We start from the raw sequence: 23,324 nt of genomic DNA on the forward strand, positions 1-23,324 counted from the left end.
TGAAGGACACCAGCGTGCAGAATCTGTCAAGAAATTGTAAACAGCGCTCCATCTCCTCTAATTAAAAGAATCCTATCTGAAAACAATTTAGACTGTCCGAAAAAAGTTATCCTCCCTGAAAATGGCTTAAAGGTCACGTGCTCTTCCAAGGTGCAGGTGTTTCTGGCAGCACGTTTAGGGTGGGGAGGAAACGTACCGGGTAGCTTGCATTTTCACATTGTCATGTGAACTTTTTCCAGCAAAAATTACCAGCAGAAAAAGCGTGTGTAAGTGGGCGTGTATGCTCTCTACCCACAACAAGTTTCCAATTGAAAGCACGCCCGTACACATGCTCTCTCTCTGAAAAGTGGTGCGCAGTCCGCAGATAAAAAGAAGCGTGGCTTTTTTCCTTATGCAGACAATTTGAAGATTGGCACTTTTATTATAATTAAACAATAACACTATTACTACTGATGGCTTATTTTAAGGTTTTAGCTTAGCTTTCTCTCATGCACATCTTCTTAGGTGCACAATCCTACAATGATTTACTGCTGAACCAGAATACTTTTTAATCAAAGATTCACTAAGTGGAAAGCCATTAATTGGAAACAATTAACACTGAATATTCTCAGCTAGCCTGAAGTTAGCTGGATAATGCCGCTCTGCCCCAGAATGCGCCAGACCTCCTCCAACATAGCTGAATAGTTTTCATCCAGCGCTACCAGGGGAGGTCAAAACTGGCGGCATTTTCAAATTCCTGCCTTTGTCCAGCTTAGTGCCAATCTTATTTAAAAGCTTGTATATTCTGCTTATATTGGGAAACCCATACTAAGCCATCAACAAACAAACATCAGTAAACAAATAACACAATAAAAAGTTATACAAGTAATATAAAACAAATACAAATTTAGTAAAAAGCCAACTGAAATATGGAACTTCAACTTTTCAAAAATTTTCTCTCATTCTGAATAGCCAAAAATATCTTCAGCATGCATTCTTCTGATAGCTGCTCTCTGTGTAAAGGATGTGGTATGCAGCTATCTCTGCAGCCAGTATGTTTCCTGGAGTTTTTGTAGTTTGTTTCACTTTTTGTGAAAATAAGAACATAAATATTATTTTCTTTTTTTCTCTGTAACTATTTCCTTAGGATTATGGTGAAACTGGTTTTCTAAAGAAAAGAACAAATTCAATTTTCTATTTCTAACACTTTAAAAAAAAATGAGAGACCGTCTCCAGGAACTTAAGCAGCGAGCAAAGGAACTGGAGGCTTCCGGAGAGAATAATGCAGCATTTACCGAGGATGCAGGGGAACACATGGATTTTAAACAGCAAGCCATTGTTTATGAAAAAGAGCCCATGGTTGAAAATTATCTGCATGAGGTCCAGAAACTTCATGACGACATCACTGATTTCTCTGACAACGTCCAAAAGTTTGGTCAGCAGCAGAAGACCCTGGTGTCTTCCATGAGGAGATTCAGTGTCATCAAAAAGGAGTCGAACATCACAAGAGACATCAAAATTCAGGCAGAGCATATCAGCAAGCGTCTGGATGCTCTGGCAAAACTAGCAAAAAGGGTGGAAGCCGAGAATGGCCCATCAGCCAGTCTCACAAGGATACTCAAGGGCCAACATGCTGGGCTTTTCAGGCACTTTCAAAATACCATGTGTCTGTACAACGAGACTATTGCAACCAAGCAGCAAACGTGCAAGACCTTCATCATCAGGCAGCTGGAGGTCGCAGGAAAGGAAGTATCTGAGCCAGAAGTGAATAAAATGTTTGAACAGGGCAAATGGGAGGTCTTCAATGAAAACCTCCTCACCGAAGCAAAGATCACGAAAGCTCAGCTCTCAGAGATAGAGCAGAGACACAAGGAACTCATCAACCTGGAAAACCAAATCAAAGAGCTGAGGGACCTCTTCATTCATATCTCGCTTTTGGTGGAAGAGCAAGGGGACGTGCTCAATAATATTGAAATGGCCACAAGTAACACCGAAGATTATGTTCAGAGTTCAACAGAGAAATTTAAACTGGCCGCTAAATACAGGAAGAGGAATCCTTGCAGAATGTTATGCTGCTGTTGCTGTCCATGCTGTAGTTAAGGGGTGCCACCCTTGGAGATCATTTCTGGATATTCCTGGGGCATTCTCATCAGCAAATAACTTTTGAATCGACAAATACATTTTTGACACATGCTAAAATCTGTTTTTGAGAACACATTAGCTATCTGCTATTATATAAAGTATTTCAAACCAAATATTACATGCACTTTTAATTTCAAAAGCTTTGGAGCATACTGAATTATTCGGAGTAGCAGTCCCACATGCTTCCTACAAATTTAAAAATGTTCAAACACATGACTATATTAAAGAGCAAAGAAAAGAAAATGTTTGGCAGAGGTGGGAAGTGAAAAGATGTCCCCTCCAAGCTTACGACTGAGATCTGTCCAAGTTTTAAACCACATTATCCATGTTGCCATATCTAAAGGGGATAATTTCCAAGTAACTTACGTCATGTAAAGTAGAGGAGCATTTTAGCATCAAATACCTTAAGCAAATTTTCAAAGGAAAACTACCTAGTTGGTTTTTGTTTGATAATTTACTTAAAAGTAACTGTGGATGGAGTATGCACTGGAATCTACATACAGGCAATTCAAAAATCAAACTCCCCCCCTTAACATGCCATGGATATGCCTGCTTAAAAAGTAGCTTTATTTAACTGAAGTACATTAGTTTTTTCAGGGTAGGAAGCATTTTCTGTTCTGTTTTTATAGCCAGTTTTATTCTGTTTTAGCAACTCCTAGTATCTTCTCCATACCCTTTCTATGGCAGATATAGAGACATTTGGCATTTTTGTCACCACACTCAACTGTAAGGCCTTGTAGCTCAAACCAGCTAGAATGCTATAGGCTTCTGACAAAGACCATAAAAAGCTATTATGATAGAAAGATTCATACTGCTGGGAGAAAACCTGCTGAACTTTTTTGTACAGTCAATCAACTAATACAACAGCCTAATAATTATCAGAAACCCTGCTCTCTGCTGAACAATTCTTTTTTCATCAGAAAATTACCATGGTTTCTGCTCACCTTCCCATTCAAAATCATCAACATATACTTGCAGGCACAAAAGTCTCCAATACTGAAATTAGCAGCTACCTAAATAAAATTAGTTCATTGTGTCCATTTAATCTCTGTTCTACCATGGTATTAAAAGCTCTTTGTGGCAAGATTAGCAATGCCATGGCAAAGTCTGTAAACCTCTCTCTGTCATCCTCTTTAAAGCAAGTGACTGCTTGCACTATTCTGAAAAAGTCAAACCTTGATTGTACACTAGTGAAGACATTGTCCTATGCCCTCATTACCATTCCTGTCTAAAGTACTTTGAGCGGAGTATGAGTTTCTGGATCACAATCAAGAGTTTCAGGCGTGGCTATAACAGCGAGGTTCTGCACTTGTCAAGTCTTGATGTTTTCTGCCGAGGGTTTGATGCTGGAAAAAGCTTTGTATTCTAGAGATATTCACAGCTTTAATAATGTTAGATCATTCAGTCTTACTGTCTAGACTAGTTTATATTGGCATTCAAGACACTGTTCTTTCCTGGTTTCTTCCTTACTTGGCAAACAGGATGCAACAAGTTAGAACAGGACAATCGTTTCAAAACTGAGCCTTCTGGCAACATGTGTTTCTCAAGGTTCGATTCTCTTCAATCTATATTTGTGCCTTATCTATAAGTTATTATCAGGTTTGGGCAATGAATATCACCTCTGTGCCAATGGCATACAATTGCTTGTTCTGATGACTTCTTCTGTTTCTCATGTCTTAACTGAAGTGGCTATTTATATTCAAGCCATAAAACAATGGATGAAACCATTGATCAGCAAATCAACTGATGTCAAACATAGAAAGACCAAACTGATTATTTTAACTCGAACATTACATGACCTTCCATTGTCATTAAAGCTAGCAGAATGGACTATTCGCATAATATTTATTTATTTAAAAACTTTTCTATACCGTTGCTAAGTTAAATACCGTCGCAACGGTTTACATGTAGGCACATATTTAATGTAGGTAAAAGTATACAATAGTACATTCTAACAGGTGCCGTCAAAGGTTCGGTTACAATATATCATTAGACATAGTCATTTAGCGAAGTAGTTCATGACCAATTGTACCAAGGTACTTACACCGGTAGTTTTATTACACATAGTATTATGGTTTATTGTGGTGTGGAGTTCATAGACTAATCTACTGTATAGTCCTAAGGACTGTATGTCGGTGCCTTTCTATCTTTTACTGAAATATTTATGAGAGTGATTTACAAACACTGCTTACCTTTTATCTTGCAAGTGAAAAATGGTAAAAGATCTGTTTTTTAAACTTCCTGTCTCACTTGAAACCATTTTGAATACTGACGACTTCTGTACTTTTTCAGTGATATTGAGTGGTCTGGATTAATGCAATGCTATTTATTCTGGGATGCCAGCTTCCACCGCAGTAGGATTTCAGACCCTCCAGAATCTGACAGCAAGAGTCTTCACAGGGGCTAAGCACAATGATCATATATCACCTGTATTGTCTTCTCTGCATTGGTTACCTCTCGTTTAGTATATCCGATACAAAATTCTCACAACAGTCTATAAAGCATTTTGAGATAAAGGAAAATTGGTTCTTACCTGCTAATTTTTGTTCTTGTAATACCACAGATCAGTCCAGACAAGCAGGTTTATGCATCCCTACCAGCAGATGGCGGCAGAGAACAAAAAACTTTGAGGCAATGCTACTTAACCAGAATGCCACCTGCAGTCCCTCAGTATTGACCTGTACCCAAGCCAAGATAAACTTCAAAACCCCTACTAGGGCGAACTGGGATAAAACAGGGCTGAAACCCCCTTATGCTGGAGCCTCCAGACCACTCAAAATCTTATGTACAATTGAAGAAACTCTTAGAAAACTTGTACAATGATCAGCAGGGAAACAGTCTTTCGGCAGCAACGGGGTGGGTCCCTATCTGTGGTATTACAGGAATGAAGATTAGCAGGTAAGAACCAATTTTCCTTTCCTGTACATACCCAGATCAGTCCAGACAAGCAGGATGAACCCAAGCCCCCCTAAACTGGGCAGGAACCCGAAAGACCCGCTCGTAGCACACTCAAAGGACACATCCTCCTGCGCCCGCATATCCAAACGATAATGTCTGGTGAAAGTATGGAGAGGACCACACTGCTGCCTTACAAATCTCCTGAGGTGAGAGTAACTGACACTCTACCCAAGAGGTCGCTTGCACTCTTGTAGAATGTGCTTTCAGACCCACCAGAATCTTGCGACCCTTACAAATATACACAGAACAAATGATCTCCTTTAGCCAACAAGCAAGCTTGGTCTTGGGCGCCTTATCACCTTTCTTCGTGCCCCCAAACAGCACAAAAAGATGATCTGACCACCAGAAAGAATTAGTGACCTCCAGATACCGCAGAATAATCCTGCGCACATCTAAAAGATGCAATTCCCTTTCCCACGGGAATCCTTGGACCAGTTCAGGAAGGCTAGAAGTTCCACCGACTGATTAACACGAAAAGAGGACACCACCTTCGGCAAAAAGGAGGGGACCATTCTCAATGTGATCCCTTCATTAGAAATGCATAAGAAAGGATCCCTACACGAAAGAGCCTGAAGCTCTGAAATCATACGGGCCAAACAGCCACCAAAAACAACATCTTCAGCGTGAGGCCCTTTAACATCGCCCTTTTCAAAGGCTCAAAAAGCGCATCACAGAGCACTCGCAGAACCAAATTCAGGTTCCGTTCTGGACACAGCTTTCTCACCGGCGGTCGCAAATGTTTCACCCCCTTAAGAAAATGAACCACATCAGGTAAGAGACCAGAGCTTTACCCCACAACTTGCCCCTAAGGGATCCCAAGGCTGCAACCTGAATGCAGACAGAGTTATAGGCCAGATCCCTTGACAAACTCTCCTGCAAGAAGGCCAAAACTTGCGGAATATCCACCTGCAAAGGATCCAGCTGCCTCGGCAGACACCAGGATTCGAAGACCCTCCAGACCCTGACGTACACTAAAGATGTAGCTGGTCTCCGGGCTTGGAGCATGGTAGCAATAACTGACTCTGAATATCCCTTCAGTAGGAGGCACCGCCTCTCAAAAACCAAGCCGCAAGACAGAATTGATCCTCCCGATCCGAAAATATAGGTCCTTGTCACAGCAAGTGTGGCAGGTGATTCAGTCTGAGAGGACCCTTTGTGCGAGATGTACCAGATCCGCAAACCACGGACGTCTTGACCACTCAGGAGCCACTAGAACCACTAGTCCCAGGTGGGACTCTATTCGTCGCGGCACTCGCCCGACCAATGGCCATGGGGAAACATGTACAGGAGTATCCCCGACGGCCAAGGACACACAAGAGCATCCAGTCCCACTGCACTGGCCTCTCTTCTGCAACTTAGAAACCTCGTCTTTATGTTTGCTCTTGTCGACACGAGGTCCAACTGAGGAACACCCCACCTGGCACAGATGCAGTCTTGAGCTTCCAGGGACAATTCCCACACCCCCAGATCCAATTGCTGCCTGCTGAGGAAATCTGCCTGCACATTGCCAACCCCGCGACATGGGAGGCCACAATTCCCTCGAGATGATTCACCACCCACGCAAACAGTTGAAAGGCTTCCAGGACCACCGCTTGACTCTTTGTTCCTCCCTGCCGATTGATGTAGGCCATTGTGGTCGCATTGTCCAAAAATAACCAGACCATCCTGCCTCTGACCCAGGGAAGAAAGGCATTCAGCGCCCGTTATACCGCTCTTGCTTCCAGGAGATTGATTGATCTAAACTTTCCTGTTCCGACCAAAGTCCTTGGGCCATCCTTCCCATGCACACCACTCCCCAGCCTTTGAGACTGGCATCTGTGGTCACCACCACCCAGTCTAGATTTTCCAAGTCCCGACCCTTTTCCAAGTTGGGCCGTAAAAGCCACCATGACAGACTGGACCTGGAACCTTGAGAGAATGGTAATGGTATCTGATACTCCTCCAACACTGGATTCCATCTGGACAAAAGCGCGTTCTGCAACGGTCTCAAGTGTGCGAAAGCCCACACCACCAAGTCCAACGTGGAAGCCATGGACCCTAGCAACTGTAAATAATCCCAGGCAGTCAGCAGCAACAATCTTAACAGACGCATCACTTGCGACTGTAACCTTGTCAATCTCTCCGGAGTAAGAAAAACCTTGCCCTTCTGGGTGTCGAACAGCACCCCCAGATATTCCAATGTCTGTGTCAGCAGCAGGTGACTATTTGCCATACTGATCACCCATCCCAATGACCGCAAGGTGTTCAACATTCGCTGAAGCGACTGTACACACTCTTCATTTGTCTTTGCTTGAATGAGCAAATCATCCAGATAAGGGTGCACCAGAATCCCTTGCCACCAAAGGGAAGAGCTTGGAACTGGTAGTATTGGCCCAACACAATGAACCGAAGATACCTTTGATGGTCCTTTCGAATGGGAATATGCAGATAGGCCTCGATCAAGTCCAGCGACGCCAGAAACTCTCCTTTGTGGACTGCAGCAATCACCGTACAAAATCTCCATTCGAAAATGAGGGACCTTCAGGGCAAGTTGACCTGCAAGTTGAGGATGGGCCAAAATGTTCCTTCCTTCTTGGGGACCACAAAATAAATGGAGTAACTGCCCCACCTTTGCTCGTCTCGTGAATGGGAACTACAGTGTTCAGCTGCAACAGCCACTGCAGAGTCCCCCACACTGCCTCCCCGCTTGCTCCAGGAGGCTACATGGGACTCTAGAAAGACTTCCCTGATGGGGTGAGAAAACTAACGCGTAACCGTCGCGCACTACCTCCACCACCCACTGGTCCAAGGTAATTTTGACCCACTCCTCGTAAAAGCTGGACAATCTGCCTCCTACCACTTCTATGGAGGAATAGGCTAAGCTGACTTCATTAGAATGACTTTCCGCCCCCAGCCCCTTAGACGGCACTAACCCAGGCAGGGCTGCAGGAGCCTCCTACCGTCTCTACAGAGGAATAGGCTAAGCTGTCTTCCACTAGTCTGCTTGGCACGAGGACTTGCCAGCTCAGAACCTACTTGACTCCCGAAAATGGGCCCATGATGGGAAGAGCTTCAGGTGGATGTTTTATCCTCTAGCAACTTGTTCTTTGGACTCCCCCAAAGACTTCATCAGCTGGTCCAAATCCTCTCCAAAAAGGAGCCTTCCTTTGAATAGGAGATTACACAACTGTGCCTTGGACATGTTCGCCAACCAAGTCCGCAGTCACAAAAGCCTGCAGGCTGCTACCGCCAAGACCATGCTCCTGACTGAAGTGTGTACTAAGTCATACAGCCACTCCAGCCTCCAAGTATGCCAACTGAAGACTTGTCCTCTCCGGAGGAGGCTTGATCGTGAGATTTTTGTACCCAACACAGGCACGCCCTTTGCATCATGCTAGCACAAATGGCAGCTTGGAGACAAAGCAGAGACTATGAACATCCACTTCAATTGAATCTCCAACTTGCGGTCCTGCACATCCTTTAGAACAGCAGCCCCTGCTAGCGGAATAGTCGTCTTCTTGGTGACTGCCAAAATTGCTGCAACCACCTTCGGTACCTATAAGAGTGCCAAGGTCTCCTCCATCAGAGAGTAAAGCTTAGCCATGGCTTGGCCCACATTTAGAACCGCTTCCGGAAAATCCGAGTCCGGGTTCACCAACTTATGGATCTTCTTGGGTAAAGGAAAAGCACCAGGAGGGCCCCGCAGCCCATCCAGGACCGGATTCACGCCCTCATTATCAGACTCCTCCTGAGTCACCTTAACCCCCAATTCCTGCAACAACTGAGGATTAAGAGGGTGCAACTCCTCTTTCTTGAACAAACGGACCACCCTCGGGTCATCTCCTTCTGAGACCGGGCAATCTTCCTGATCTGGATCCTCCTTATTTGCCTACGGATCCACGATTGCAGTCATGTCCACATCCTCATCTGGATCTGTGTCCTGCAAATCATCGGAATCACCCAGCTCTCCAGGATCAGCCTCAGGACCTTCATGACCCAGATCCCGACAGCGCGGGATGAGCCTCTCCCTAGGACGTTTAGCCCTCAACCCTTTCCTAGCTAAGAAAGTCTTGTGGAACAGTAAAACAAACTCTGGAGAGAAACCGTCGGGATTGGGAGCCGAAGGGCCCCTGCCCCTGAAGACTAACCTCTGACTCCCTCCCCCCCCCCCCCCCCCCCCCCCCCTCACCACAGGGGACAAAAGAGGCGGCAAATCCACAGCTTCTCCGGCTGCCACTACCTCCTTCCCGTAATCTCCAGCGGGACCGCACCCTCCCCTTCCCGGGCTCCCCCAAGGCTCCTAGTCGCAGTCCAGATGCGCGTGGGATCTTTTACCCCAAGGTCACCCCTGACGACGTTCCCTCACCCCCTGCTGCACAGGCAGCGCAGAGGAACAGCTGTTGAGAAGCGCAGACCAAATGCTGCAGGCCTTGCAAGCTTCCACTTGTGGCTTTGGCACCATGCTGCACCTGGCACATTGAAAGACAAGCCGCCCAAGCAGACCAAGAGAGAGTGGAGCCCTGAAACAAACAACTGGCCAAACGGCGCGTAGGAAAAAGCGTGGAACAGGTCCGCAGCCGCGCTCACTCCCAAAGCTCCGGGGAATCAGTTGCAACTGCGGCGCCGAAAAAAACAAACCCCTCAAACCGCACCCGTGGAAAGGCAGGACCCTGTCAACAGGAAATGACGCACCCCAAAAGCCTCCCGCAAGCCTCTGGATCCCCGGGGAGCAGACAGGAAAGGAAGCCCCTGGATCAGACCCTCCCGGAATGCCGACAGCTCCCGCTGTCCTCGGCATACTCACTGCCGTGCCATGACCGCTCCTGCAGCCGCTGTAAAGCAACAAGGCCTTGTCTTTTTTTTTTTTTTAAACTTAAAGGCACAGGATATTTCCCTGACAAGAAGGGAAATCCTCAGGAAGGGACCTCTGAAGTTCTGAGGGAGCCAGTTCCCTGGCTATCAGAACCCCCAGCCAACCAGGGCGAGCACCAGCCAGGGGTTTCCAACCCCCGAGTCGCCCCGCTCCACCTGAGGGATGGTTCACAAAGGAGCCCGCATCAAAAGTCCAACTTCTAAAAAATCTTTTTTTTCCAGACTACAGGTTTAGCACCTCTACCATTTGCTGGAGACTTTAGGTGGCACTCTTGGGTAAGCAGCAGTGCATCAAAGTTTTGTTCTCTGCCTCCATCTGCTGGTAGGGATGCATAAACGCACTTGTCTGGACTGATCTGGGAATGTACAGAGTACATCCCAATGTGTACTCTGAGCCTATTGGAGGTCCCCCTGCCTAAGGTCGTTTCATCTTACAGACACATGAGAGCTGACCTTCATGGTTTACAGGCCCAACACTGTGGAATACTCTATCATCATATTTGAGAGCTGAGATAGTGGTTAAGTCTTTACGTAAACATCTTTTCTTTTTACACAAGGACTATATCTAATGAATTTAACACCACCGGTAGTTAAACTCTTGCCAGTTTAGTGATAATGCTTAACTAAGTATCTATTATCTTAATAGTTAAAGCAGGCCAAATTGTTGAATATATTATTTTTTGTTCTAACTCATAGTTTTATGTGTGTGTCAGTATCTATTGAGATTTTATGTTATTTTATTATGAATGGTGTTTTGTAACCCACTCAGGATGGATAATAAATATTTTTAAATAAATAAAATAAATTGCTCTGCACCAGGCAATATTAGGCCAGAGGGACTGAGCCGCTTAAGTCCATTGTTAGGTGGCTAGATCCCTTTCAAAATAATTAAGTCCTGAATTCTGAGGTGGAAGGGAAGGATTCAGAATGATTTAAGAAATGAAAAAATAATTATTCAATTAAGTTAGAAAACTCTCTTCCAGGAGTTTACTTACACTAATACTGGCTTTCCAGATATTTTGGGATGTCTCAGGACCTCTGTCATGGTCTCTTTGGTCTCCTCCATTCTTTCCGCGTCACTGGAATCCACAACAAATATTACCCCAAAGGACTCAGCATAGTAATTCTTCCAGATTCCTCGGATTCGTTTTCCACCTCCCAAGTCAAAGATGGTGACCTCAAACCTCCCGTGCTTGAGGTCGGCTTTAGAAAACCCAACGGTGGGAGCAACATCCTCAGGAGACTCTGCGTCAAATTGGAAACAGGGGAAATGGGCTCAAGCACGCTTTAATAAGCCAAACTGAGCTTTCCTTTCAGGCTCTTTTGTTGTCATTAATACAACAGCGCACAATACACAAAGGAACTAAATAGCAATAAGCTCCTGCCCTGCGGGCCAATTTACCTTAGTTACACCAAGAACTAAAGAATACGTTTACTGAAGTTCATGTAATAGGAAAAGCTAACAAGAACCGATATAAATAAAAGCAAAACTCTGAAAAGAGCTCCGCCAGCACTTGGACAAAATACAAGCAAAGCTCTACACTGAGCCCAGTACCCACAGACTTTAGCCCAAGCACTACCCTTGGAAGACCTACTGCAAGTGCAGGGAAAAAGTACACGCGTAATTGAGTTACACATGTCCTCCACCCCGGTCCCCTCCCCCAGGGGATAAACTGAGGTTGATGTGTGTAAATCCTTTTAAAACTAACCCCCTTTAAGGTTAAAACCCTGGCTGCCCTTGCGGAGCCCACGGACTGATGATGTGCAGACGTCTTACCTCCTTGAATCCCCCTCACTGTTGCAGTCTTCCCAGCGTTATCAAGACCCACCATCACCAGTGTCACTTTTCTGAAAACACAGATAAACACACGTGAGTCTACTTCAAGGTCTAATATGGAGGGCAAGGCAGATCACTGAATATCCGAGAGCAGTCTTTATCAGTCCTTTTTATATTACATGCCATCATGACAGTGAGCTGTCAGGGGTACTGACTGCTTTGGCAGCAACATCGCCAGTCCCAGTTCTTGGTTCTGCTCCCCCCAGGGCAATGCCTTTGAGCTCCAGCACCTTCAAGCCCTCAAGGTTCTAACTCCACTACACTACAAAAATGAATTTAGTATAATCACTGCTGTACCCAGTTTAATCAGTACTGCTTGCAAACACGGGGGCAGATTTTCAAAGGACACATACGAGCGCAACCTGAGGAAATCTGCCCCTGCGCACGCCGAGCCTATTTTGCTTGCTAAAATGGGCGGTCCGGGGGCGTGGCCAACTGCCCCGACAAAGCGGCCTGTGTCGGGACCTGGCCAGCCGGCATGCGCAAATCGTGGCCTTGGAGGGAACGGGGAAAGCCAACGGGGCTCCCCTTGGGCTCGGCGCGCGCAAGGTGCACGTATGCACCCCCTTGTGCGCGCCGACCCTGGATTTTATAACATGCGTGCGGCAGCGTGTGCATGTTATAAAATCGGGTGTACATTTGTGCGCGCCGGGTAGTGTGCACAAATGTACCGCGCGCGTAGGAATTAAAATCGGCCCCATTTTTTATTAAACCATTTAGAATTTCCCTAGTCAGTTTATACACACATTCAAGACTGGATACTATTTCTTTATTTCATTCTTAATAAACTTGATGTTCCACAATTTCAAAACAGCCCAAAGTGGATTACACAACCAGAAATAAAATACATAAACCTAGGAATAAAATCCCACAACCATCTGCTCACCCCATCCCCAAAATCCACCCTACCCTCAACTAAGAAGAGTGGTTGCCATGTTGGTGCATTTCAGCACATGAGCTGCAGGAGAGACGAGTATTGCACTAACTTAATATGCTGGACATTGGCTCTCCAGAGTTACGCTTCCTGCAATCAGTACACTATCAGGCCAATGCAGTACAGTATGCTCAGCGTGTCCAGACCGTGCGTCCAACCCCCCGTGAAGCTGATAGTGCTCATCACATGTAAATTCAAGTTGATGAGGTATTAGCTATTCTCCCCGATGCAAAACAAATGTGTGCCCGAAGCGCACATTTTTATTCTCCAAAATTAATGCCTGCCCTGGAGCAGGAGTTAATTTTTGAGCAGCCCAAAAAGTGTACAGAAAAGCAGATAATACTGCTTTTCTGTACTTCCTCTGACTTAATATTGTCGCAATACTAAATCGGAGGAAGAAAAGGGAGAACACAAAAAAAAGTGTCGCCAGCGGTCAGGTTAGGAAAAGGGACCCTCGTAAAATTGAGCATCCGTTTTGCTAACCCGCTGCCAGCCACCTCTCCTGGGCACCCGCTGCCGAGCAGGCGCTAGGGGCGCATAATTTCCACTAGCGCCTCCTTTTTTTACCGCGGCAGCCGACTTAAACATTAAATCGGGTGCCCGAGAACTTGATCGGTGTGCGTCAGGAGAGCTCCTCACGCCGATATTGCATCAGCCTGTATGAGGACTAAATGCTGAGAAGAAATGATTACTATCCTTCAAATCAAGTCAAAAGCTTTATAGGATTTGGGATGCATTGGCTTTTTGTTTTGGATAGGTGGCAGAAGATCTTTTTATGCATATAGGGAAAAATAACCCATGCTATAGTTACACAATGTAGGTCCCATATTAGGTGCTACAACCCAAGAAAGAGATCTAGGTGTCATAGTGGATAACACATTGAAATCGTCGGTGCAGTGTGCTGCGGCAGTCAAAAAAGCAAACAGAATGTTGGGAATTATTAGAAAAGGAATGGTGAATAAAACGGAAAATGTCATAATGCCTCTGTATCGCTCCATGGTGAGACCGCACCTTGAATACTGTGTACAATTCTGGTCGCCGCATCTCAAAAAAGATATAATTGCGATGGAGAAGGTACAGAGAAGGGCTACCAAAATGATAAGGGGAATGGAACAGCTCCCCTATGAGGAAAGACTAAAGAGGTTAGGACTTTTCAGCTTGGAGAAGAGACGACTGAGGGGGGATATGATAGAGGTGTTTAAAATCATGAGAGGTCTAGAACGGGTAGATGTGAATCGGTTACTCTTTCGGACAATAGAAAGACTAGGGGCCACTCCATGAAGTTAGCATGGGGCACATTTAAAACTAATCGGAGAAAGTTCTTTTTTACTCAACGCACAATTAAACTCTGGAATTTGTTGCCAGAGGATGTGGTTAGGGCAATTAGTGTAGCTGTGTTTAAAAAAGGATTAGATAAGTTCTTGGAGGAGAAGTTCATTACCTGCTATTAATTAAGTTGACTTAGAAAATAGCCACTGCCATTAGTAATGGTAACATGGAATAGACTTAGTTTTTGGGTACTTGCCAGGTTCTTATGGCCTGGATTGGCCACTGTTGGAAACAGGATGCTGGGCTTGATGGACCCTTGGTCTGACCCAGTATGGCATTTTCTTATGTTCTTAGGGTGAGAAAATAAGAATATATCAATGATGGTCAGACCAATGGTCCATCATGCTGTCTCCAAGAGTGGCCAGTCCGCAGCATCACAGAAAACGATCCTCCGGCCCAGCTATTCTGCCCACTTGCTATCCCTTACAAGATATTTAGAAAATGGGAAATGTCCATTAGCTGCAACTGACTGATTTTTTGTGATACATAAAGCTTAAAAATTATTTTTAAAAAATCAAACAAAATATCGCACAGAAAAATTCAGCAAATGAAAGCACCGTAGTTAGAAAATTGTCCTCCCCTTACCTACTTCTCCCTGCAATTTCAACATGTGGGCTGGTCTAGTATGCAATTAGTTGAAAAGCAAAGCATAAAACTTTGTGTAAAATAAGAAAACTCCAGAAGTAAAGTTTCAGTTTTCAGACATTATACTTCTAATTGCTAAGGTCACATTTTACTGTGCTCGGTGGGACATCTCTGTATAAAATAATGTTTAATGCACTTCAAGGAGCAAAAACATTTCACATCTTTTGAATCTTCGCCTTTCCAAAATGTATAGGAGAAGACTTTTTTTAATTTTATTTTTAAACAGAAAATATAAAGATGAAGTAAGCTCAGAGACTGGATGGACAGTTGGTCTTTTTCTGTTACTCTTGCTTAACCTATTTAAAAGAATGCAGAAAGCACTAGTACTGCTCAGAAAGTTTTAAAAACATCCAGTCTTTTTACAGCTCCACATTTATCCTTGTAGCAGGCATCTCTGGCAGTCAGTGCCTCTGAGAACAGGGATGTCCCTTGCCAGCTTTACAAGCTACTACCAGGCTGGTAAAAGGGAGGTCTTATCAGGATCCACTCCCCCTCCGCCCCCCTAACTCGCCTCCCACGTGGGAGATGGAAGCTGCCACTTTAGTTCTTAGAATGCATATCTGCACCCTGGGAATACCACAGGAAAAGAAACACCGGCAAATTCACATCTAAAGAAGAACATTTAAACATCCCCAAGATGGCGTAAATTCAGTGCTTAGCGAGAATAAGCAAAGCAAAAGAATTTAGGAAGAAAAGTCTGATGCCTGAGAACTCCCAGATGGGTGCAAGGCTCACCTGATGGGCTGGCGCCACTGTTTCAGCCAGTCACAGCAGTTAGCCATGAGACTAAACATTCCTTCCTCCCAGCCATGCAAGGCACGAGAGGCTGAGAACAGCCAGCCAGCCAGCAACGATCTGCTGCAGGGGACACCGCCAAGAGGAGACACAGGAAGCACTAGCCACCGTCCCTGCAAATAGGAAAACAGAAGGATCAACAGAGCTGCGTAACCAAAACAAACCTCCCCATCAGCCCTGGAGACTGTATCCTTCAACAAGAAACATATCGACTGGGTTACTACAGCACCACAGCTCTCTCATCACTGCACCTAAACTCCAGCAGCATCTGAGGATCAGCCAAGTAGATCATGAGGAGGAGGAGAAAGCAGACCAGATGCATGCCTAGCACTACCATTACCAACAACAACAAAACTATCAGGCCCACATCCCTGATCACCTCACTGAACCATCCCAAAGGTATAAAATGCCATCAAAACTACACCAAGAGCGAAGCCCTGGCTACTCTGGGGTGTGGGTGTGATTGATTCAGATTTTGACAGACCAGAGGGTCAGACCCTACAGGATTACACTCCTGCACTCATCCTCTCCCCAATCTAGTATGCACATCTCTCACACACATGTGCACTTCCTCCCACCTTCCCTCAGTTTTCCAGGGACTGGAGAGTTTCCAACTTTGAAAAATGAAAATATATATCCAGCCCACTCCATCTCTCCCTCTCCTCTATAACCAAGCCTCCTCAATCCCAGACCTCTCCCCTCCAGCACCTCCCTATCCCCACAGACCTCTTCTTCACTAATTCTCCTCCCTTCCCCTGTGCGCCTGTTCTTCTGAAACAGAGGCTGGTCCCAGGTCCAACTATTGCAGCAGCCACCATCACCAGCCTCTGCTTCAGCCGTGGTGGCAGTGTGGAAAAGAACATGTCAAGAGTGCAGGGTGGGGAGGGGTGCAAAGATGGTTTGTGGAGAGGGAGGGCAGGAGGCTTTGCTGCTGGAGGCCAGCAGTCAGCAGAATATTGCCACTTTAATTGCCAGGTTCTGTCAGCAGCCAGCCTTCCATAATGAAGGCCAGCCAGTTGGCAGCCATGACAGGATGCATTCCTATGCTTCAGGCCTCCATCCCCCCCTCCCCCACAATGATGAGTGTCCCTTGCAGCATCGCATTTGCTCCGGCCCTCTCCATGTCCTGATCCCACTGAAGCGCTCTCCCACCCTTAGCGGCAGCTCTGTTTCCAGCCTTCCCTAGTCTCACTTCCTCGTTTCTCGGCAACCCATGATGTCAGCGGCGTTCAGCTACCTCACTAGTCTTGCTCAGCCAATCAAGAGCCACAGGTAAGCTTCAAGGTGCTCATGAGCCTCTGAGCTGGCGATGTAGCTAAAGCAGAGTCACCACAGCCTGGCTGAGCAATGCCCCCTTCTTCCCCGTCTCTTGGGGAGCGGGAGGGAGACGTGGCAGCGACCTACAGCTGCTCCACGAATCCTAGCAACAGTTGCTCTATTTCAAGCTGGACAAACAAGGTGGGAGTTGCGCTCTGCATCCTGAGGATGGGACCGGAAAGAAACCAGCTTTAGCTAAGGCTGGATAGATGTCCACTGGGATCCAATCAGGTACTTGTGACCTGGATTGGCTTCTACTGGAAACAGGATACTGGGCTTGATAGATCCTTGGACTGACCCAGTATGGCAAATCTTATGAAAGAACATGCCTGAAAAATTAGGGAAAAATGTAAAAAAAAAAAAAACCTAATGTAGAGAAAAATAAGAAACAAAGGTGGTGGATGGGAAAAGAAGGCGAGAGGTAATGACCCTGGCACAGGGTAGGGGAGTGGGGGAATTTAGATATTATCCAGAATATGTGGGCAGGACTATGTCACTTCTCCTGCATGACCAGAAGAGAATCCTATACATTTATTATACAGTACATACTGATAAACATTTCATCTTCTACTTTTCCTAAGCTGATTCCTATCAAATAACTACTATACTTACACGTTAGTTTGCAATAAGCCTAGGGAACACAAAAAAGGGCACATAAGGAGGGATCTATAAGACTGGAGATGCCTGGGAGGATTTTAGTGGTAAGGAAGAGCATAAGGTATGATAGCAGTACAAGTCTAATCAACCCCAAATACCAAGGTGGCTGTATATATGGACCCTGTGTGCCACAGAGAAGGGGCAGAGTGTATAATATTTGAAAGATTGGTGTTTTCTCCTAAGGGAAACTGGTTAAGGGTATGATGAAAGGAGAAAGTGTAAGGTCATCCAGGGGTCAGAGGGAGTGCATTGTAACTCTGACAGACAGACTGGATTACCCCTAAGGCAGAACTTCCCAAACTGTAGGTCGGGACCCCAAATGGGGTCACAAAACCTCCAGCCGGGGTCACAAATGCCTCAGAGGGCAGTCCTCTCCAGACATCACCAGCAGCAGAGGTAGTGGAGATCAGCATGGGATCTTTGAGCTGGCGTGCACTCACTCTCAGGTCCTGCAATGGTCCCGCCCTCGCTTGAGTTTCCACGTTAACAGGAAGCCATGTGTGAGGAGGGACTGGGGCCACGGCAGGGCCTGTGAGCTTTTACTGGCTCACAGATCCGGTGCTGACTTTCATTGCTAATGCTGCTGCCAGTTGTAGATCAACATCAGGCATTGGACCAGCCATTGGGGAAGAGTGGGCAGAGTGTGCACAGGTCTGTGCAGGTTGTCACTTCTCTATCCTCTCCCATCACTGAACTTACCTAAGAGAAAGATGCTGCCCCTGTCATCAGCCTGCCCTCTCTTCCCACTAGTTGTCATCCACATCGCCTGATGCCCAAAGGAAAATGTTGCTGCTGATCCTAGACAAGGGGATGTTTGGATGGGGGCTGTCTGAAGGGAGGGATCAGATACAGGAAGTGTTGGAGGGTTGGATCAGTGGGAGAAGGCCTGGCTGTGTGGAAGGTGAGAGGGGGGATGCAAGAGAGGAACTAGGGGTGAGAGTATCAACTGGCGGGGGGGGTATGTGAGAAAAGAGAGAGGAAGGGGTGACAGATGATCAATTGGGGTTACAAAAATGGCTTGGAGGTGAGAGAGGTTCAGTGGGGAGGATGTAAAAAGCTGGAGTGGGTGAGCGAGAGGCTAAGCTGGGAAGGGGAGAGGGGATCAGCTGGAGGGGCAGAGGTTGAGAGGGATGAAGGTTGAGAGAGGGGATCGGTTGGAGTGCAGGGATGGTGAGTGGAGGGATTGCTGGAGGCAAACTACACCCCCACTAATTAGGTTTGGTCGTCCTCTGGGGTCCTGTGAATTTAAGTGCTAAAATGGGGTCACATTGGCTAAAGGTTTGGGAAGCCCTGCCCTAAGGGCTAGGTTTTTGGAAAGGGGGATTACCTGGTTCAGACATGAGAGGGGCTCCCTCAGAGTCACCAGGCCAGAAGGATGAGGCAGCTGCAACCCTCTCTCGGGGTTATGGGGAACGGAGAAGGCATCTCAGCAAGCCTGGGAAATGTGAAGGGAAATCTAATCTGGGAGTTTACAGAGTGAATTAAGGAAGCGTAAGGAGAGCCCTCGGGATCAGAAAGGAGCCTCTGAGCAGGGTTGGAGAGCTGAATGCCATCTTCAGAAGAGGGGGTGAGTTGCATTGCAGCTGTCCTTATATGTTTCAGTAACAAATCAGATTTAAATTCTTGTGGAAATTAAGGAAATCGGGTCCAGACTAAGGCTGAAGAAAGATTTCTACATAGAACTGTAATTTGACTTTGTTCTGAACTAGAGGGAAGCTGCTGATTTTTTCTGGAAGTGTGATTTCTACAATTTTTGGACTGATTAAGCAGTTTATGTAAATAAATTATCTTTTGTTGGCACACACAGTCTGTAGTGGACAGTGAATTTGTGGAGGTGTCTGTGTGAGTGTCCTCTGCTCAGTTTGGCCCTGCAATTTATCTGATCCCAGCCCACGGCCCAGCTGAGACTGATTTCCTCACTTTGGGTGAGTTAACCCAGGTTCTCCAAAGCTGAGCAGGTGACCCCAGATAGACAGGGGGTTACATATACAACTGGTGAGAAGATATAGAATTTTGAATAAGATAAATGTTATGTTAGACATAAAATTGCATATTATACATAAAAACTTTGAATACAATAGAAAATTCATATCTTTCCACTTGATGTATACATTCACAGCAGCACACGGTGAAGCAGTATGAGACCAGGGGTCACAGGTGAAGCAGTACGAGACCAGGGGACACAGGGATGGGGTAGAGCGCCCAGTGCCTGCAGGAGTGCACAGCGCGTGGGAGTGCTTTGTTCAAAGATGAGAATGCACAGGCCCCCATGCTCCAGAAGTTTTCCCCCAGTCTGCTTCTACTTCCCACTCCAGTTTCTGACATCTTTTGCCAGCACCAGGAGCCAGACCAGGGTGTATGGGTTATGCAGTTTATGCCCCCAACGTAATCCTTCCCCCTGCTGATGCAGTAAACTGGGAGTGAAGAAACTGCGTGCTGCTTTTTAGTGCACATTTTTAATGCCCAGATTCATTTTTCTTTTTTAACTCCCGATGCAGTAAGTTAATGAAATACAAATGCATCTGGAGTTACAAAAAGTGTGTTTAAGCCACAGGATAAATACTGATGGCAGTCATTGCCAGATAACTAGATAAGTCAATACTTATCTGCAGTCATTTTTTAAAACTTTTTTCCCCTTTTTATGGGTTTTCAAGTGACAGCTCAGTAGTGCTAAAAAAGTAGCTGTAGCTCTGTCCCGAAGTTAAGTTTCCAGCACTAAAAGAGGTGCACTGGCCAGATGCAGTCTCTGCATTGGTGGGTATTGTTTAATACCCCTATTTGCATGAGATTTTCATGCCAGGAGGCTAAGCAGTACTCCTGTTTAGAAACGTGCGTTTTCTGCATGCAAACTCCTTGCTGCATTGGCAGTAAGTTTTGTGCACAGAAAATGCATGCTGAAGTGCAGGCAGAAAGGTGCATTCAACTGAATGCACCTTTCTGCATCAGCCTGTCTGGGTGGTGCTAAGGCTGCATTGGGGATTTGGCCAGAAACACCAAGTCAGGGCAGAAATAGTAGAAGCATGTCTCACCCCGTTTGGCAGCGGTGGAAGATTTTTATTTACATATTCTCCTTGGGACTCCTTTGGCAGCAGGGCACCGCACTGCCCAGGGAAATGAGTTTCCCATCAAGAAGTCACCATAGTGCTATTGTCATGGGAAATCATACCCAGAGCTCCGAAAGAGGCAGGAATCTCACCTGGGACATTTGGGGCTTGACATGGTGGAGGCAAAGAGGTTCCCCCACAGTACGAGGGGCTAGTGGGGCACATTTTCGATGGTGCCAGCTAGGGTAGAGCAAGGGTCCCTCACATGGAGGCAACGATTTCACTGACCGCTCCTACAGCCATAGCAAAGAAGCCCTACCAGGGTAGCTGAGGTACAATTATCTGTACCTGAATAGGGAGGAGCCCTACCAGGGGCAAGAGAAGTAACATTTTCACACAAATATCTGCAGACAGTGGTAGGTTAAAGAAAAGGAGGAAAGATGAGAAACTGACAATTTGGGGGGGGAAAAGCAGTAACTCAGATGAAACCAAACTACTTCTGAAACAAGCAAACTAAGGAGGGAAAGCAACGAAGGAAATAAAAAGGAGCAGTGTGATGAGCAAGGCTGAGGAGCCCGGGGGCGGGGAGGAGGGAGGCAATCACGTAACACAAACAGAGGAAAAGCAGCGGAGGGTGGCGAGCAGCAAGCACAGCCGGGGGAAGGGCAGCCCGCTCCTAACGAGGGGAAACGAGCAGTACACATTACCTTTCAGAGCCGTCCCCGAGCCCCTCCGCTCCGTGCATCCATACACACAGCCCTGCCAGGCCCTCCCTGAGCCGGTAATACCGAGCTCCCCTCTCTGCTCAGCGCCCCCTGCAGTACCGGAGGACGGGCGGCAGCGACATCGAGCCTAGCAACAGCAGCACCGAGCCTAGCAACAACTGCACTTACCCAGTTACACCTCCACCGAGCCTAGCAACAGCAGCACCGAGCCTAGCAACAACTGCACTTACCCAGTTACACCTCCACCGAGCCTAGCAACAGCAGCACCGAGCCTAGCAACAACTGCACTTACCCAGTTACACCTCCACCGAGCCTAGCAACAGCAGCACCGAGCCTAGCAACAACTGCACTTACCCAGTTACACCTCCACCGATCCTAGCAACAGCAGCACCGAGCCTAGCAACAACTGCACTTACCCAGTTACACCTCCACCGAGCCTAGCAACAGCAGCACCGAGCCTAGCAACAACTGCACTTACCCAGTTACACCTCCACCGAGCCTAGCAACGGCAGCACCGAGCCTAGCAACAACTGCACTTACCTCTGAACCTGGCATTAGCAGCTTCCAGCCTAGCAACAACTACACTGACCCAGATACACCTCCACTGAACCTAGCAACAACTGCACTTACCCAGTTACACCTCCACTGAGCCTAGCAACAACTGCACTTACCCAGTTACACCTCCACTGAGCCTAGCAACAGCAGCACCGAGCCTAGCAACAACTGCACTTACCCAGTTACACCTCCACTGAGCCTAGCAATGGCAGTACCGAGCCTAGCAACAACTACACTTACCCAGTTACACCTCCACTGAGCCTAGCAACAACTGCACTTACCCAGTTACACCTCCACTGAGCCTAGCAACAGCAGCACCGAGCCTAGCAACAACTGCACTTACCCAGTTACACCTCCACTGAGCCTAGCAATGGCAGTACCGAGCCTAGCAACAACTACACTTACCCAGTTACACCTCCACTGAGCCTAGCAACAACTACACTTACCCAGTTACACCTCCACTGAGCCTAGCAACGGCAGCACCGAGCCTAGCAACACCTACACTTACCTCTGAACCTGGCATTAGCAGCTTCCAGCCTAGCAACAACTACACTGACCCAGATACACCTCCACTGAACCTAGCAATGGCAGTACCGAGCCTAGCAACACCTACACATGCCCAGCTACACCTCCACTGAGCCTAGCAACAACTACACTTACCCAGTTACACCTCCACTGAGCCTAGCAACAACTGCACTTACCCAGTTACACCTCCACTGAGCCTAGCAACAGCAGCACCGAGCCTAGCAACAACTACACTTACCCAGTTACACCTCCACTGAGCCTAGCAACAACTGCACTTACCCAGTTACACCTCCACTGAGCCTAGCAATGGCAGTACCGAGCCTAGCAACACCTACACTTACCTCTGAACCTGGCATTAGCAGCTTCCAGCCTAGCAACAACTACACTTACCCAGTTACACCTCCACTGAGCCTAGCATTAGCAGCTTCCAGCCTAGCAACAACTACACTTACCCAGTTACACCTCCACTGAGCCTAGCAAAGGCAACACCGAGCCAAGCAACAACTACACTTACCCAGTTACACCTCCACTGAGCCTGGCATTAGCAGCTTCTAGCCTAGCAACAACTACACTTACCCAGTTACACCTCCACTGAGCCTAGCATTAGCAGCTTCCAGCCTAGCAACAACTACACTTACCCAGTTACACCTCCACGGAGCCTAGCAAAGGCAGCACCAAGCCAAGCCACAGCAAGCCTAGCAACAGCTACACATCAACTACACAACCGCCTTGCCTAGTAACACTGGCTACATCTCCACCCAGCCTATCAACAACTACACTTACCTAGCTACACTTCCACCAAGCCTAGTAACAACTGCAACACCTCTTCCCATTTTTGTGTCTCTTTGTTTAGTCTTTCTTTTCCAATATTGGTGCCTCAGATTGAGACTGGATGTAACATGGGACCTATCATAGAGGAATAGAGTATTCCAGTTATTTCTGGTAGGGGTCACTATGGGGACATTGTTTCTGGTAGATTGACCTGACGGAAGGGTGCGCCTAGAGCTACCTATAATACTGTTGTGAGTATT

General features: G+C 46.7%; 2 protein-coding genes across 8 annotated transcripts in view; one reads left to right on the forward strand and one right to left on the reverse strand.

The window, feature by feature from the left end:
• Nucleotides 1–4,042, forward strand: part of STX19 (syntaxin 19) — a 114,761-nt gene extending 110,719 nt beyond the window's left edge. For both annotated transcript variants that reach the window (XM_029578987.1, XM_029578986.1), the window contains exon 3: nucleotides 1,127–4,042. In XM_029578987.1, the coding sequence (XP_029434847.1) occupies nucleotides 1,198–2,079 (882 nt within the window). In that variant the 5' untranslated portion in view covers nucleotides 1,127–1,197 and the 3' untranslated portion in view covers nucleotides 2,080–4,042. The remainder of the gene's footprint in view (nucleotides 1–1,126) is intronic.
• ARL13B (ADP ribosylation factor like GTPase 13B) overlaps nucleotides 1–21,334 on the reverse strand; it is a 102,936-nt gene extending 81,602 nt beyond the window's left edge. For all 6 annotated transcript variants that reach the window (XR_003852905.1, XR_003852906.1, XM_029578981.1 and 3 more), the window contains exons 1-4: nucleotides 21,196–21,334; nucleotides 15,411–15,583; nucleotides 11,708–11,778; nucleotides 10,926–11,175 (exon numbers count right to left, since the gene is read on the reverse strand). Coding sequence is in view for 4 of the 6 variants with exons in the window: in XM_029578981.1 (XP_029434841.1) it covers nucleotides 10,926–11,175; nucleotides 11,708–11,778; nucleotides 15,411–15,469 (380 nt within the window). In the remaining 2 variants the exon portion in view is untranslated. The remainder of the gene's footprint in view (nucleotides 1–10,925; nucleotides 11,176–11,707; nucleotides 11,779–15,410; nucleotides 15,584–21,195) is intronic.
• Nucleotides 21,335–23,324: the final 1,990 nt, after the last annotated feature.

Source organism: Rhinatrema bivittatum, chromosome 15, assembly GCF_901001135.1.
Source record: "Rhinatrema bivittatum chromosome 15, aRhiBiv1.1, whole genome shotgun sequence".
Taxonomy (NCBI): domain Eukaryota; kingdom Metazoa; phylum Chordata; class Amphibia; order Gymnophiona; family Rhinatrematidae; genus Rhinatrema; species Rhinatrema bivittatum.